Below are 17,355 nucleotides of genomic sequence, written 5' to 3' on the forward strand. Positions count from 1 at the left end.
CCATCTGTGCTCTCTCTACTTTTAGGAGATTGGTCTCGATGAGGTGGAAAAACTTTTGAGGAGGCCGAGGAGTAAAGCGAAGCAGCGACTGGATGAGGTGCTGCTGGAGCTCGTGGTCTCCTGCAAGTCAGTGTCCTCCTTCTGAAAGCTGTATTAGAAATGATTCAGTTTAATTTGTTCTGATCTGATTTTATTAGTCTTTTGGTCTTTTCACTTTTCTAATGTTCTCCCTTCTTTCTCTCTGCAGACAGTTCAGTGCTTTCTCTGAAAAGAGATCTCAGTCGCGTCCCAACAACCTTGATAAATGCAGAAGGAACTTCATCAAGAAGAATTTGGTGAGTCTGTTCTCATGTCCTTCTTCTACCCATCACCATCTACCTGCCTGTTTCTCTCTGGCTGATTGAATGTCTTATTTTGTCCAGATCCTGCTGGCCAGGCAAGCAGTCAGGGCCAGGCGAAGGATTACAAGACGGACTGCCAAACAGCGGCTAATGGAGAGCAAGAGACTCCTCAAGAAGCTCCGCCTACTGGCTGTAGAGGTCAGAGTTCAAAGAATGTCACTGATAGTCACCAAAAAGATGTTAAAAATAGCTTTATGTACAATATGTTGCAAGTCTGACATCTGCTGCCCACGCTCTGCTCTCTTCAGCCCCAGAGTACCATCCCAGATGCTTTCATATGGCTACTGAGTGGAAACAAGCGACTAGCTTACGTCAGGATCCCGGCCTACTCCATCCTGTTCTCATTGGTGGAGGAGCAGAGGGGGCGGGACTGTGGCAAAGTCAGCACTCTTTACATGAAGGTAACCATTTAATCACTTAAACCCATGATAATTTGCTTTAGTTAAATCCAGCACTGGTAATACCACTCGGGCCAGTTTGTTTTGAAATAAAGTCAACAGAAAAAAAATCAATGAAACCACACAAATCTGTCAAAACGAATAATATTAACAATATAGGTGCGATAAAAAATAAAATAGCAGAGATAACATGACAGTAATAATTATGACAAGTCAAAGAACTTTTGTAGAGGTCCATCTCTCATAACGGATGAATAAAGTTGAATAAAGTTTGCTTTTACAAACAGGTAAAGCACAACAGTGACCTGATAACAACACAGATAATTCACCTCATCTTACGGTCACGCTCTAAAGTCACTGATGTTTCCTCTTTCATCACATTTACCTGTCTGTCCTTTTAGTCTCCGGGAGGTCCAGCAAGTGAGATCTTTGCGAAACTTGAGGTCTACCTGTGGCTTGGTCTTACCAAGTACAGCAAAGAGGTCATCAGTTGCCTGCCTGAGGACTTTGTGCCAGTTTATGAAGAGGGCATGGGAGAGCAGGAGGAGCAGAGGGGGCTTGTCGACACGGGTGGAAAGAGGAAGCTTCCTCTCGGACTGTCCTGCCAAGGTGAGTCAGCTGAAACGTCTGTATGTTGGTGGAAGCTTAGCATCCAGGTGAAAAAAAAATAGTCTTATTAGAGAACAAGAGTTTGCAAACATTTAAAGTTCCCTACAATAAATGGAGAAATTTGTACTGTATTTGTACTGAATAAAAGCCTTGTAGTTTCTTTTATTTTGACTTGTTGATCGTACAGTTTCAGCTGTTTGGTTCATGTTGGTTTGGTTCTCTCTCTACAGACCGCAGGTACTACCAGCTACGATGTCACCTGTACCAGGGGCGTGGCTTGATGGCTGCAGATGATGATGGCCTGTCAGACCCCTTTGCCAGGGTGGTCTTCACCACACACTGTCAGGTCACAAGGGTAGGTACAACAGGTTTAACAGTTGTAAGTGCAATGTTTCAAATGTTACAATTTAACTCTACCCAAGAATCAGCAAAATAAAGTCATTGTTGACGCTAAAATGAGCTAAAGTGAGAATTAAGGGTGACAAAAAAAGATAATCTTTATTGGGTCTTTTTTTACATTTACTTGCCACTAAAGTCATCTGTTGGTCTGTTTCTTTTTTCCCATACTATCATGGCATCTTTTATTAGAGCTCATAAACCTTGCACCTGCCATTTGTCATCCTGAAGCCCACAGAAGTGGTGACACACTGTTTATGTTTTGTATAGATGTTGCCAGACACACTCTCTCCTGCCTGGTGTGAGTGCTTGGTGTTCGACAGAGTCCTGCTTGAGGGAACGAGAGAGGATCTCCAACAGGATCCGCCCCTCATCATCATCAACATCTACGACTATGATGCTGTGGTAATGTTATTTTTTTCATTTTTATATTATTATAAAATGTAATTATAGAATAATGAGCTTCATTTTTTTAAATAGAAAATATTATCTGAAACTTAGTGAGAACTTTAGATTATACGTTTATAACAGATTCATATACTAATTTCCAGCTCCACATATATATACTTGGACTGTACTAAAGTAGCTTTGCATGATAAACAGTTCAAAATAAGTGTTATTTCTCTTATATTTGAGCTTGTTGGAGCCCGCCAACTCATCTGATGTCTGAAACAAATCTTCCCTATCAATTAAAGCCACTTTTATACTGCTTATCTGCTTCTCTCATAAACATAAGTAGCTTTTGTCCAAGAGTAGACAAAATGTTCCCTATTTAGTGGCTCTAAGTGGCTCACGGTCATTTTTGCACAGTGAATACCAAACAAAACGTGATTTATCCAGATGAAGCAGGTGGAAGAGGACCTTTGAGGGTGGAGGTATACCCTGCAGAAGAGGCATGAAAGTCAGTAGAAGCGAGACAGAATATATGTGGAAAGGTGAAGATGGAATGAGTAAAGGTAGTAAAGATGAATAGCTTGAAATGGAGTCAATGATCCAAAACAATGAAGAGAGCGCATGCAGGGTGGAGTGGGTCGAGTAAGTGTCAGGGGTGATTTGTCACACAAGGACAGCAGCAAGAGTGAAAGGAAAGGTTTACAAGATGGTAGTGAGAACGGGCTGGTAGAGAGAGGAAGACGCCACGGATAGGGTGAGATGGAGGAAGATGGTCTGCTATGTCGACCTCTTATGGGAGCAGGCTTTTTTTAATGAAATGTTTTAGTATTTGCCACATCATCGGTTTATTATTAAGTGATGTCATAGTAATTAATGTGTGTGTGTGTGTGTGTGTGTGTGTGTGTGTGTGTGTGTGTGTGTGTGTGTGCAGGGTGGTCCAAAGCCTCTGGGTCGAGCTTTTGCCGAGCCCGAGTTTAAAACCGTGGAGCAGCTGTATGAAAAGCCCCGCCTCCGTTTCTTTGATGTTAACATGGGGAGGGTCTCTGCTGGAGAGCTGCTGGCTGCCTTTGAACTCATTGAGTTGGATTACTCTGGGTTTGGAGAGGTAACGACTGTCAGTCAGTCACAATCTTAAAAAAGTAAAGTTCATATTTAAAGTGAGGAATCTGGAGTAACAGTCTTTTTTGTTTCTAATCTGATAGAAGATCTGATAACAAATCTCCATGAATTTGGTTAATAAAATTAAAGAGGAAAAAAGAAAACATGGTCCCAACAACTAATAAAAGTTTAGTTTTCTTTTAAATCAGAAACATCCTTTTACATATAGTGACACAGGTGGTATGTCTGAACTGATGAAACATAGTGAATACTAAAATAATTTCCCCCTGCAGCCCACTCTTCCCAGCCACGTTGACCCGCAGGAACTGAACTACGATGAAGAGCACAATTTTCACCTGATCCCTGAAGGAGTGCGACCTGTGCTGAAGACTTTCAGGATTGAGGTCAGGCACACATGGACACACACAGTTTGTTGATGTGACGCAGATGTATAATGTGGACTTTTGGCTTATAGGGCGAGATCTGTGTCTTTGTTTGTGTGCATTCAGGTGCTGTTTTGGGGTCTGCGGGACCTGAAGCGAGTGCACCTCTTTGAGGTGGAGCACCCTCAGGTGAAGATCGAGTGTGCAGGACGACAACTTGAGTCTGAGGAGATTCAAAGCTACAAGACTAACCCAAACTTCAAAGAGGTAGTCCACTACATGGATGTGGTGAGTTACTAGTTAAGGATGCTAAAGAGAACAATTCTGGTATAAAGAAAAGCAGAATTGTACGAATTCAGAACACGTGCAAAAATGTAAATTTCATTTCTTGTCCTGTTTCCTCTTCCTCCCTGTGGTCTGATCAGGAGCTGCCAGAGGAGTCGTACCTGCATCCTCCTCTCACAGTGTTTGTGGTAGAGCATCGAGCGTTTGGCCATGTTGCTCTGGTCGGGTCCCATGTGGTTCAGAACCTCATGGACTACGGCCCGCGTGAGGTTGCTGGGGAGCCAGAGGAGGAAGAGGAGCCCAAGCCAAAAGGTAAGACCTGTAAAATTAGTCTAATGTTGCTCTCTGGAGCTGTTTGCTGAGAATGCAAGTGAGTAACTCGTATGATCGTTTTGTTTCCACAAGGTTTCAATAGACTTTTTTCTCCACAACCTCCAAAAGTTTTTGTGTGTCTTTCTTAGTGAGGAAGGGTTCAATGAAGATGGACCCTCTGATGTCAGTGAGGAGTATGGGACTCAGCAACCTGTCAGTCAAACGGTCCAAGATTCCCATCAACCCCTTAAAGCTGGTTAATGTATGTGTGTTAATCTCCCACTCACTTTGCACTGGGTGTTAAAAACTAGGAACAAAAAAGGTTCACACATATTCACATTTTAAAAATATGTTTAATGTCTTTAGGCACCCCTGAAAAAAATTAGAAATAAGGAGGAGGAGCTAGAGGAGGAGGTGCCTGAGAAGGAGGAGTTAGACTGGTGGTCGAAATACTACGCCTCACTGGAGGAGCTTGAGAAGCAGGTGAGACACTGATTTACCGATGTACCTGTTAATTTTCCTCATGGACAAAAAGGTTAAATGTAGATGTTCGTTTCAAACAGACCCGTGGATACACGTGAGGCTTCAATAATAGCTTCAGGGAACTTAAGAATCAATAAAATGATGCTTAATTAAAAGTTTCAACAAGAGACCATATGTTTAAATCATTTCTTTACACTGAATATGTGTAAATATATGCGCTTAAGCTTATAGGAAATAATTAATTAGTAATTAGGACATTTTTCACTCAGTCCTATTGATCTGATCCCGCAGGCTGCTGAGATTCTGGAGATCGAGGAACAAGCAGAAACTGGTACAGTTAAACTACTAAATTTAGTTTAATATTTTACATTTTCCACACACTAAAAATATGAAACAATCTGTTTTTTTATATTATTAAATATCAACAACACATACAGCCAACACATCATCATCCAGATATTTTCACTTATATATATTTCCACAAGGTGCTCATGTCATAAAATCATAGCTATGTTGAATTGAGTGGGAAGACCACAAACGTTTCTTTACATTTGAAAGTAGTTCAACTTTTACACAAGTACAAGGATCGTATGTTCAAGAGCCAAACACATGCTGATGTAAAATCTTCTAAAATATGATTTTATGCTGCAGCATTAGACGTCCCAATCCAGAAAAAACACAACAGTCCAAATGTCAAAAAGAAAATGTTGATAGATATAAAACAGAAAAATCGCAAAGTGTGTGTGCGCATGTTTGTTGTGTGTGTGTTTAATAAAATGTTCTTCTTTGCACAGAGGGAGTAAATCTAACCATGGCGAACATTGAAGAGGAAGAGGAGGAAGCTGATCTTGTGGATGCCGAGCCTCCCAAACGCAAAAAGATCGCAACACTAAAGGTGTGACTTCACGACGAATCAATCCCCGACCTGAAGCAGCTAATCCATAATCCTAATCTTATGGCCTCATTAATACAAGGAGTCATCGTAGCTGTGCTTTAAGATTCTGTCAGAAAAACAATTACAAACTATTTTGGTCTCACACTGATATGTTAACCATAAAGTTGTGAATTTGGAGATCTCCTTTCACTTGGATTGATCCATCCGTCCATCTATCAATCCATCCATCCATCCATTCTCCTCCAGCTGTCTCAGGGTGAGAGGCAGGGTACACCCTGGACAGGTCACCAGTCTGTCGCAGGGCTAACACATAGAGACAGACCACCATTCTGCATTTTATATTGTAAGGTAGAGACCCTATAATAATCCAAAAGGCAACAGAAGCCATACACTGTCACCCTACCAGGCTCAAGACTTCTCCGATACCAAGTTGTAAACCTTTAGTTTCCTTTTAAAGACATAAATGTTCAAAAAGTATTCAAAGCCCTTCACTTTGTACATACCTTTTCATAAAATCAAAAACTTGTCATAAACATCATAAACTCAAGTCCACATATTATAATTTGGCTTTATTGGCTTTAGAAAAACACATCTGTGCATTTAAGCCTTCAGAATTCACACAGTGACTTTAATGACAAATTACACTGTAGGCCCCCAGAACAGCGGTCTCCAACCTTTTTTGGGCCATGAATTTAATGCCAGACAATATTTTCACAGACTGGCCATTAAGTTGTCGCCGATAAATAGAGCAAAATAAAATGATACGACCAAGACAAAAACTGTGGTATTTTGTAAATATAATAATAAACGTGAATTCACTGTGTAATTGTGTAACTTTACTAGCAGCATCCTCCTGAAATGCGCCAACAACAGTGAGAGTAACATCCTCCTCTCTGCCCCTTAATGCTCTCTGGTCGCTATGGTAACACGTAAATATTTCTTTCAAAATAAGACACACAACTACAACATGGGAAACTGAATTAACGATAAAAACCCTGAAAACCATAAATTTCACACCTGAGCCCCAACTCTCGCGGCCCGGTACCAAACGACTCGGACCCGGGGGTTGGGGACCGCCGTTCTAGAATAATAAAAACAGGAACATTTGCAAAGCTTTTAGTGTTCTCGAGTTGCCAGCCTTTTGGGTAGAAATAGTAAATCAGTGCAAAGTAAAAAAAGTTGTGAGTCAATCCACATAGACTTCATTGTTAAAATACGGTTAACATAAGAAAATTACATGTTTACAGGCCAGTTTAACAGGATTAGGATTCAACTTTATTGTCATTACACATGTATAAATACAGGGTAGCAAAGTACAGTCAAACAAAAAACAAAAAAGTCCAGTATCTTGATCTAATCTGGCCCTTCCAAACAAATGCAAATACAAAAGGACTGCATTTAAATCAATGCTTAAAGCAATGCATTATTACAGATAAGGTCCCTTTGAGGGATTCATGCGCAGCTGTAGCTGGCATCATTCTGCAAGGCTTCACCTCTACTCCACCGACCACTAAACTTGATGTCTGGATCAGGTTTGTGTTGGTGGCGAATGCCTTACAGATAAGTTTTAATGACCTGACAAGTAATGTGACTTGTTGTGTGGTACAGTCCATCCAAGCAGACTGACTTCAAGTTTTGGTGAGATAAATTTTGCTTTTCTTAATCTAGCACTAGTTGGAAGATACCCGTCGGTTGCACCTGCAGATTTTATGGGTGCAGCTTACTAGAATTATCTGATAACTTGGTAACTCCAGCTTTTTAAATTTGGCCACTTCTGCTGTCCCTACCAAAACAGGATGCGGATGGCTATTTTTCTCAGGAGCATAGTAGCTTCAGTTGTTTTGGGTGTGACTATTTTCTGGGTCAAGTTTTTTCCGCAGCCTTGATGCCGATGAGTGACAGCAGAGCAGATTTGGAGCTGGGGTAGATTTTCAGACATTTTTCTCTGTGTGTTGTGTGTTTGTGTGTGTTCAGCTGTATGGAGGCGATCTGGAGTCAGAGTTCAGCCAATTTCAGGACTGGCTGCGGGTTTTCCCTGTGTATAAAGGCCGAGCAAGCGGTGAGGATGATGAGGAGGATGAAGAGGCGAGGCTGATGGGAAAATACAAGGTAATGTATACAGAGCTGTCTGTGTATTATTCTGGTAAATAGTGTTTATTATGTACTTCTCTCTCTCCCCAGGGCTCCTTCCTGGTTTATCCGATTGAACCAGAAGACACTGAAGACACCAGCTGTCAGATCATCAAAGGAATCCCCAAAAACTTACCAGTTAAAGTCTTAGTGCGAGTCTACATTGTCAAGGTCCTTCTTGCTTATACGAACAGCTTTGTGCATTAGATGACCAAATTCACATTCTTGCCTGCAGCTGCATTGCACTGGGTTGATATCTGTTTGGACCCAATTGATGTTTATTTCCTGCTGTCTGTTTGTTGCCTGCAGGCCACCAGCCTGGCTCCCACAGACCCAAATGGTAAAGCAGACCCTTACCTGGTGATCCAGGTGGGAGAGCAGAATATGGACACCAAAGATCGATACATCCCCAAACAGCTCAATCCAATATTTGGAGAGTCAGTACTATAGTTAATAAGGGTTTATATTTTTTTTGCTTTTTTTGTGGAACTGCTTGTTTTATTACTGTTAGTGTTAGTATTGGTTATTCTTTTTACTGTAATATGTAATATTGTCTAATTAAACTTGTCTGAAGTTCTTGAATCTTAAAAAAGCCTGAAACTGACATCCCATAATCATTTGCACCAAAGTCTCCTCAGACCAGTTGTGTTGGAAAATTTGAGTTAACAAAGAATAAAATTGCACAATTTCGAGTTCTTTTTGTTTAACTCTAGTTGTTTGATGCGTGTCGGTCTAGCTGTATTTGATTCCTTGTTTACCTGCCTACATGTCTCACTGTCTGTCTGTCTGACTGACTCTGTATCTCAGGGTATTTGAACTCACAGTGTCTTTCCCCCTGGAGACGGAGCTGGTTATCACAGTCATGGACCACGATCTTGTGGGGGCCGATGACCGTATCGGAGAGACACGGATTGACTTGGAGAACCGGTTCTACAGCGGCCACAGAGCCTCCTGCGGTCTGGCTGTTTACTACGACACGTTAGTACCGCAAGTCATTCAAGTCTCTGGACAATGACACTTAAAATTTAATTCTACAACTTAGATACATAAAAAATTATTTTGCTTCTTACTGTATATAAAATATATCTTATTGTATCTTACTCATTGTCATTTAAACACAACAGTAACTTCAGTACTCAAATGGGCTCCACAGTCCAAATGAGCACCTTTGGCATAAGATGAAACAGACGATTCACATCATGGATGAGGAGCTGACAAATCTGCAGTAACTCTGTGGTGCTGTCATATCAATATGGGCCAAAATCCCTTAGGAACAATTCCAGTACCTTGTTGAATCTTTGCTATAAAGTATTCACCCTGGAACACATGTGATCGGTGCTTTGCAACAATCTCACTAATTATAGTTTTTTTCAAAGGGTTTAATGAATCAAAAAATATGTCTTTTTTATTGCAATGTTTTATTTGCTCAGGGTTTAAAGTGTTAATATAATTCTGACAGTAGGGTCAAAACTGGTACTAGCAATGTCTACTTGATGAAGTGGCTGGTGAGTGTATATGCTTTGTCTTTGAGTCTTCATAAATGTCTCTCTGCCTGTTTCTCACTCCAGTGATGGTTACAATATGTGGCGTGATGCAAAGAAGCCGTCAACTATCTTAAATGAGCTCTGCAGGAAGTACGGCATCCCGTCTCCTGAGTACAGGCCATCTGAAGTCAAAGTCCTCAACAAGATCTTCAAAGTACCACCAGACGCGATACCTGAAGGTAAGACAGAAAGAAAAAGAGAGACAGGTAGGTTGCGATTCAGCTAGATCTAAATAGACTTTAGTACTAAGTGAAGCAGTGCTTAATCTAAAGCCCAAGTAAACAGTGCATAATTGTACATCTGTAAATGAATCACAATATCACATACAGTACAACATCATATTGGTCCATCTAGCAGCTCTGAAACTGCACCATAATCATTTTTCATACTTTATTTCTGCTGCTCGTCTCATACAGCAGCCTCCAGCTCTCATAATACTAATAACAGTGATGGTAATAACAGCTCTAACAGCACTGCTGCTGCTGCTGTTATTGTTATTAGAGCTGCTGAAGAAGAACCAGCGGTCTCCAGAGGAGGAGGCAGAGATACAGGAGCATGCAGCCCTGAGTTTGCTGCACCGCTGGGGTGAAATGAACGAATTCATTGCTGGAGTTGTTCCTCTGGTACCCGAGCACGTGGAAATCCGGTCTCTGATGAACCAGGACAATCCTGGACTGCCACAGGTAACCATACCACAGCATTAGGGACAACACACGACTACAGGTGCAAATAAATATATTCAACTCTGCGTGTGTGTGTGTGTGTGTGTGTGTGTGTGTGTTGCAGGGCTATCTTCATATGTGGGTGGACATGTTTCCCACTGACATCCCAGCTCCGCCCCCCATTGACATAAAGCCCCGCCTACCCGAACAATACGAGCTGCGTGTGATCATCTGGAACACCGATGATGTGTTTCTGGATGACGTGAACCCGTTCACAGGCGACCCGTCCTCTGACATCTATGTGAAAGGGTTAGACACACACACACACACACACACACACACACACACACACACACACACACACACACACACACACACACACGCCTACATCTTGATGGGCTTACCTCTGTGTTCCTGCTTAGCCTTTAGGGATCATTGTTCTGTTGTATTCCCTGTGCAGCTGGATAAAAGGACTGGAAGGAGACAAGCAGGAGACTGATGTTCACTTCAACTCTCTGACTGGAGAAGGAAACTTTAACTGGAGATTTGTTTTCCGCTTTGACTACCTTCCTACTGAGGTACACACATATTTTGGTGATGTCTGGACCTTTTGATGTCAATTAACCTTTGCTCTTATGTCTCCAGGGCTACAACCAGATAACTAATAAGTCTATAAAAATGTTAAAAATAAAAGTGCTTTATTCTTGAATCTTTACAGAAAGTAGAAAGGCAGAAAACTGCCTTTTCAGAATCAGTAAACATAAGAAGATGAATCATCGTGACTCTTATGTTCTTTCCTTTGGTGCAGCCCAGAAAACGCATTTTAGTTTTTAAAAAAATATTAAAGTACGACTTCAGTTATTTATAAACCCCGAAATCACAAAAATAGCCAGGATATTTATTTTGTACGGTAAAGCTCGTACAAGATGACATTTCCAAACCTCAGTGATCCAAGTATCCAAATGTATGAGGAAGGACCTGGCAAGAGTGGGGAGGACAAATTCCCTTGTAACAGGAAGAAATCCCAGGGGATCAAGTGAAGGCTGCCATCTGCTACGATGAGTTGGAGTGAGGGCAAAATAAGAGATCAAAGAAGAGAAAAACGACTAGAGGGAGATGTTGATCTTCTTGTGGCTCTAGCAGACGCTAGCATGTCTCATAGTGAGCCTCAGTACTCAGTAGTATACTATGCACCTTATGTACTTAGCTGTCTACCATGTAAATTTCAGGGGGTAGTGTCTCAGCCTGAACACAGCACGTTGGGTATTTACAGAACTGATGTTTGCAACACCTGCAAACATTTGAGCTTCTGACCAGAAATACTACTGAGTTTCTCTACAGTTAAAACAGCAATTAAACAAACAAACAACCAACAGTGTCACAATACATGAAATATGTGTTTCTATCTGTTAGTTATTTCACATAGTTATGTAGGGTACTAGAAAACGACTGGAGACGTATCATGTTTGTTAAAAATGCATCTTCTCCTTCTGTAGAAAGAGGTGGTGTACAAGAAGAAGGAGTCCATCTTCTCTCTGGAGGAGTCAGAGTTTCGTCAGCCGGCTGTTCTGACTCTGCAGGTCTGGGACTACGATCGCATCGCTGCCAATGACTTCCTGGGTGAGGCACACAGGCTTATCAACACTGTCAATTAGGAACAATTATTAGACCACCACCCAATGTATGGATTATACCACAGCTGCCCTAAAGTAACAATCTTGGCAATTAACAAATGAATGTTTTTATGTTTCTGTAATAGTTACTTCAGCTTTATTCAACTCAGGGCTGAGCTGTTATTTTCCCTCCACTGTTCAGAATGCTTCACAAGATTAAAGAGTCATTACCCCAGACTCTTCCACCCAGTCATCCCTCTTTTATGCTTCATCTGTTAGGTGCAATAGAGTTGCGCCTCAGCGACATGGTGCGACCGGCAAAGTCATCCGGTAAGTGTACGATTTCGATGGCGAAGGATTGGGCCAGCCCTCGATTCTCGATCTTTCGTGCCAAGAAGATGAAGGGCTGGTGGCCCCTGACTCGTCCAAAGACCGCCGAGGACTTTGAGAGGGAGGAGAAGGAGAAGGAGGAAGCCAAAAAGAAGGGACGCAAAAAGAAAAAGAAGAACAAAGACAAAAGGAGCAAGATGAGAGAGGAGGACATCCAGTACACTGACAGCATGGGCAACACTTTCCTGTTAATGGTACAAAAATCCATGTGAATCACTTGTTAGTATAGAAGGAAGTTCAAGAAGCAGTAACTACATATTTAGTTAAATTAGAGAACATCTGTGTCTGATGGCACAAGAGGAGAAATTTAAACAGGGTTTTTAATTCTGCAGCAACAAAAGCTGTTTTTCACTTTTGGTCTTCTGGTGTTTGAGTTTGTAATGACGAATGGAGAAAATATGATATTTATTTAACACAAACTTGTCTCTATGAAGGGAAAAGTGGAGGCGGAGCTTCAGCTGGTGACACTGGAGCAGGCGGAGGCCAACCCTGTGGGCCGGGCACGCAAGGAGCCAGAGCCTCTGGACAAACCAAAGTACTGCATGCACTACCACATACACACTACGACTCGTTTCTTTTTTTTTTCAAGTTAATATATTTATACACTTGAATACTCTCTTATAACTGTCTTTAACTTCTTTTGTTTCATCTATAAATTTCTCTGATTAATGTAACTAAAAACATTTTCTCTTTTTTGGACTGATCTCTTTAGTGGTTGCTACAGCGGCTCATTTCCCTCCATCCCCTCTATCTCCAGCATCTTCCTCTTTCCAGCTAATCCTCTGCATGTCCTCTTGTACTACTCCAAGAGCCTTCTCTGTAGTCTTCCTCTTTTCCTCCTGCTTGGCTGCTCCTTATTGAGCATGCTTTATCAAGTATATCCACTCTCCCTCCTTTGCACATGTCCAAACCATCTCAGTCTTGTCTCTCTAACTGTCTGCAAACTGCTCAGCCTGATCTGTTTCTTTGATGTACTAATTTTGTAATCCTGTTGTTTCTGGTCACTAGCAGAGAAGGTTTATTTTGTGGTAAAACACTGATGTTTTGAATTTGGTGTGACCCAGTCTGTAGCCTTCCACAGCCCAGGTGTGAACACATATAAACTGTCTTCTGTTGTCTCTCCAGTCGTCCCACCACCAGCTTCGCCTGGTTCGTCAACCCGATGAAGACCTTCGTCTTCCTCATCTGGAAGAAATACAAGAAGTATATCATTGCTCTGGTTATCATCACCATCCTCACGCTCTTCATCGTCCTCATCGTCTACACAATGCCGCAGCAAATCAGCTCTCTCATCATCAACGGGTAAAGAAATGGATGGCTGGATGCTGACCTGACCTGGCCCAGCGTCCTTTTTATTCCTCACTTTTATGGACCTAATCTGTATAACAGGTGATTTAATGTATTTATCCTGACTGCACTACATAATCAAAGAAATGTTTTACGTTTGGATGAGTCCATCCTCAGAGGAAATTAAATCTCTTTCCTCAGTTTGAAACCACACTGATTTTATTTACATGTATTTTATGAACTGTAAAAATTGCGGCAACCTGATGTAACAAATAAGTATGTATGTTAAAATAAAACACTTTTATATTCGTTGTAATACGTTTAATATTGTGTATTATTCATAGTTAGGTTTATATTGGTGTTTTTATTTGAAGGTAAGTCAAATAAGTACATAACCTTCTGGCATTTAGCAGTGAAGTCACAGACTGCCGACAGATGCAATGATCCTACTCCATGAAATAGCACCCATTCTTGCTGTGGGGCATATTTGAAGCTAATAAAGCTGCAAAAGTTCTTATTTTCCATTACTTTTTATATATTTACTTTTTTATTATATACTAATTAAAATAAAATGATGAATACTATAAGTTACTTTTCCAAATAGATCCACTTAAATCCTGGACACTGGGTCCTTAAATCTAAATATAGTGAAAGTTACTCCCATTTTCAAAGTACTTGCAGATGGACCTGACTAAGCAACCTGTCCTTCATATGGTGGTACTGCCCTTAAAGAAACCCTGCATTATTGTCATGCTGGACACTGATAGGAACCCTCCTTTACAAAATGAACATGCATTCAATGAGACAATAAACTGATCAGGAAAGGATTTATTAACAGCACGCATCCATGACACCAAGGATCTTTTTACATTGACTTCTATGTAACTCCTGCTTGCTGTCAGAATAAACAACAGGTTTAAGGTCAGACCTGAAAGCTCCACCAAATGATCAAACCAAACCTGCAGACTCCCAGTGAAGGAGATTAACTTTAATTTGCTTTTAATTCTATTCAATTTGGCAGTTGTTCTGGCTTCTTTTATTCACAAATTTTCAAAAAGAAAACTGTGTGATAACTGTAGTGGGATCAGTGTCACAGCAGCACTGAGAGCTATACAATTTCTCAGTAACTGAAAGACAAGAAAGCAATTTGCACCAAAACAATCTGAATTGAATATCGGCTACAACAGATTTCTTACATAACGGATGGTTTTATTTCTGTGCTGCATTAAGCAATCTGTTTATGTCAAAGACAATGGCACAGAACAGGAGTATAATTGCTGCTACATCAGCATCCAGCATCTACTATACAAGTAATATATGCAATGTAGCCCTATATACACAGAACATACAGCATGCTACGTAATAGTGGTCTCATACATCAGGCCTTCTACATAATGTAATAGAAGAAAGAGATTTAAAGCTGCAATAATGCTGAAGGAAATCACCAACAGGAAAGTTAATTTCGTGAATGTTAGTGTATTTGGGTTGAGCTGTAAACTTTTGACTATGAAAAATTTTTAAGTGTATCTGCCACTTCCTGTTTTTGCTCCTGGCGGACCACCCAAATAAGGTAACAAACATAAAAGCTGAATCTGCAGTCCAGGAATTGAATGCTTGGTTCTCCAGATATTTTTCCAAAATATTTGACTCTTTGGACAGCTGAAACAACGTGGTAAGGATTTGTTAGTACTTGCCCAGTGCTGATTTCTGATCGCTGCCTAAGTAATTTCTCTATGTTCTGTCATTTTGCCTATTAACAGCTATCACAGCAGAAAATTCAAGTTTTTCATTCCGTAGAAAGGTGAGAAACCCCATGATTAGGAAGTGAGATGCCACCTCTCTCCTCACTGTGGTTATGCAGAATTAAAACCACAGTTTCTTCTCTTCGCAAATAAGTTGTGAAATTAGATTAACTCATTCAAAATTAATTGGCTGGGATTTGAACTGCAGGGACAGAAATAAGACTGCCTCTGTGTAGAAGTTCTTGCAGTGAAATTATAGAGCACACATTATTTCTATCATAATGACGGATTTAGGCTGGTGTAGGAGAACTTTGCTACATCTTCATTTAAAAAGACGTACTGTTTTCTAGCTTGAGTATCATATTTTCTTGGAAAAAGGATCAATATCACACCTAACTTTAACAGTGGGACATTTTATTATCCTAAATCTAAAACAGGCAACAAAGAACTTTGGATGTTTCCTCGTTTGTAGGGGTATTTAAGTAAAACGCTGCACTCAGCTGTCAGACTTCACTCTTATCTTCTGTCAGAACAACAGGAAGTTGGAAGTAGCTTGTTTATAGCGGTTTGCTCTGATTGTTTCCCCTAAAACTATGATAATGATGGTTGATGCCAAGACAAACTTTGGCTTTTTGCCTCAGACACTACAAAGGAAATTATGTCAGAAGATGAATATGAGGCTCAGTCAATACGAATAATTGGTGCACTGCTGTCGGCTGTTTTTCTTCATATTAGTAACTCTCTAGGGTGATGCCACACAGTCGAGTGATCACTTTGGTGCTGAATAAAACATCTTAGTCATTCGATAAAGTACCAAAAGAGTACCAAAGAGGATATTCAAGTTTCCTAGACAAAATCTAGTGACTCTGATAATCCTGACTTTATCTGTAGCGCCATCACGACATGTTCAGTCCTCTGAAAAACTAAGTACACCCTGACTGCTTCCATATGAATTAAAAGGATAAGTAGCAAGCAAGTGCTGCTAATTAAAATGCACTTGATTAATTGATCATTAGGAATTTTGCCAACCTCTGTAAAAGCAGACGTTTGCTGGTCTGAAGCATTCAGCTCTGTCTCAACACAAAACCACAAACTTTCCAGGAGTGGACGTCCCAGCAAACCCACCCAAGTTCAGACCATGTAACACTGAGAGGAAAAAAACACCCAAGTGCTACATCTCAGACTCTACAGGCTATTAAATCTTAAAGTACAGTTAGAGAAAGTATAAGTTGTTTGAAAGGCTTACTAGCAAAAAGCTTCCACTCTGTAAAAAGAACATGGTGGCATCTGAACCAACCACATGACCTCATGAACATTATTCTTGGACAGACAGGACCAAACAAGCCATGTTTGATGACACTAATCCCATACACACCAACAAATCTACAACAGAACGACTGAATAAATAAATAAATAAGTGAAGGGGTTGTATTAGTCCAGTCAAAGTCCAGACTGGCAGGACCTTTAGAGAAGTGTGCATGAATTAATTGCAAACGTCAGTGAACTGAGGCGACAGTGTAAAGAAGAGTGGACCAAAGTTCCTGCACAACAAGAAAGACCGATAAAGTCATACAGAAAACTTCAAGTTATTGCTGCTAAATTAGGGGTCGTACTTAGTTTTTCACAGAACTGGAGCGAGTCCAATGGACCTTAACTTTTAACATGCCTGTATATACACTATGGATCCACTGGTGCAACAGATCCAATATCAGCAGATAGTAATATCTGTCTGATAACATTATATCAGCTGATAAGATGACATTTACTTATGTCATTAGACAACAACTGAACTGTGGTGTCGCATCGGTTTTTCATTGGCTAAATGCTCAAAAAATGTGGGAAGAGGTTTTTTGAATTATTTTTTATAAAGTTTTTTGGGGGTTGGTTTGCTAAAGAAGAAACTAAAACTAAAACTATCAACCAAAAATTAAATAAATAAATAAATATGCATGAAGTCTTTGAACGTGCTACCTGGTGTTTGAGCTTCTTTACATGCTGGCCCTAATTAAGCCTGCCAATTTAATTTATTTGTTTTTTCACAGAAAACGAGTCGAGAAAAGCACAAACAGGGATTTTCAGATTATGGAGTCTTTGAGTAGCTAATCCTGTTTTCATGGTTTCTTTTCTTTTGGAACTAACTTTAAAAAAAAATGGCCGTTTGTGGAAATGTAACTCCGGTTGAGTGAACGAGAGGACGCAGGTGTAACGAGCTGAGGTTTATTTGGAGGAGCATGCGTTTCACACTCCTCCCGGTCAGCAGTGCGCGCGGCCGCGACAGAAGGCTCCGCCGCTGTACACCGTGAACGCGCCTCTCCATGCGGTTTTAATAAAGGA

General features: G+C 40.6%; 1 protein-coding gene across 1 annotated transcript in view; it reads left to right on the forward strand.

Moving 5' to 3' along the window:
* Window positions 1-13,583, forward strand: part of fer1l4 (fer-1 like family member 4) — a 30,974-nt gene extending 17,391 nt beyond the window's left edge. Inside the window, exons 22-48 of the mRNA XM_039611848.1 lie at window positions 26-126; window positions 248-335; window positions 423-539; window positions 650-802; window positions 1,201-1,408; window positions 1,639-1,763; window positions 2,075-2,209; window positions 3,129-3,302; window positions 3,589-3,699; window positions 3,805-3,966; window positions 4,104-4,275; window positions 4,425-4,537; window positions 4,642-4,758; window positions 5,050-5,089; window positions 5,553-5,653; window positions 7,628-7,762; window positions 7,835-7,954; window positions 8,093-8,220; window positions 8,591-8,761; window positions 9,352-9,506; window positions 9,829-10,010; window positions 10,114-10,298; window positions 10,450-10,567; window positions 11,486-11,609; window positions 11,882-12,186; window positions 12,427-12,527; window positions 13,118-13,583. Coding sequence (XP_039467782.1) covers window positions 26-126; window positions 248-335; window positions 423-539; window positions 650-802; window positions 1,201-1,408; window positions 1,639-1,763; window positions 2,075-2,209; window positions 3,129-3,302; window positions 3,589-3,699; window positions 3,805-3,966; window positions 4,104-4,275; window positions 4,425-4,537; window positions 4,642-4,758; window positions 5,050-5,089; window positions 5,553-5,653; window positions 7,628-7,762; window positions 7,835-7,954; window positions 8,093-8,220; window positions 8,591-8,761; window positions 9,352-9,506; window positions 9,829-10,010; window positions 10,114-10,298; window positions 10,450-10,567; window positions 11,486-11,609; window positions 11,882-12,186; window positions 12,427-12,527; window positions 13,118-13,298 — 3,822 coding nt within the window. The 3' untranslated portion in view covers window positions 13,299-13,583. The remainder of the gene's footprint in view (window positions 1-25; window positions 127-247; window positions 336-422; window positions 540-649; window positions 803-1,200; window positions 1,409-1,638; window positions 1,764-2,074; window positions 2,210-3,128; window positions 3,303-3,588; window positions 3,700-3,804; window positions 3,967-4,103; window positions 4,276-4,424; window positions 4,538-4,641; window positions 4,759-5,049; window positions 5,090-5,552; window positions 5,654-7,627; window positions 7,763-7,834; window positions 7,955-8,092; window positions 8,221-8,590; window positions 8,762-9,351; window positions 9,507-9,828; window positions 10,011-10,113; window positions 10,299-10,449; window positions 10,568-11,485; window positions 11,610-11,881; window positions 12,187-12,426; window positions 12,528-13,117) is intronic.
* The last annotated feature ends 3,772 nt before the right edge of the window (window positions 13,584-17,355 follow it).

This window comes from Oreochromis aureus, linkage group 5, assembly GCF_013358895.1.
Source record: "Oreochromis aureus strain Israel breed Guangdong linkage group 5, ZZ_aureus, whole genome shotgun sequence".
Taxonomy (NCBI): Eukaryota; Metazoa; Chordata; class Actinopteri; order Cichliformes; family Cichlidae; genus Oreochromis; species Oreochromis aureus.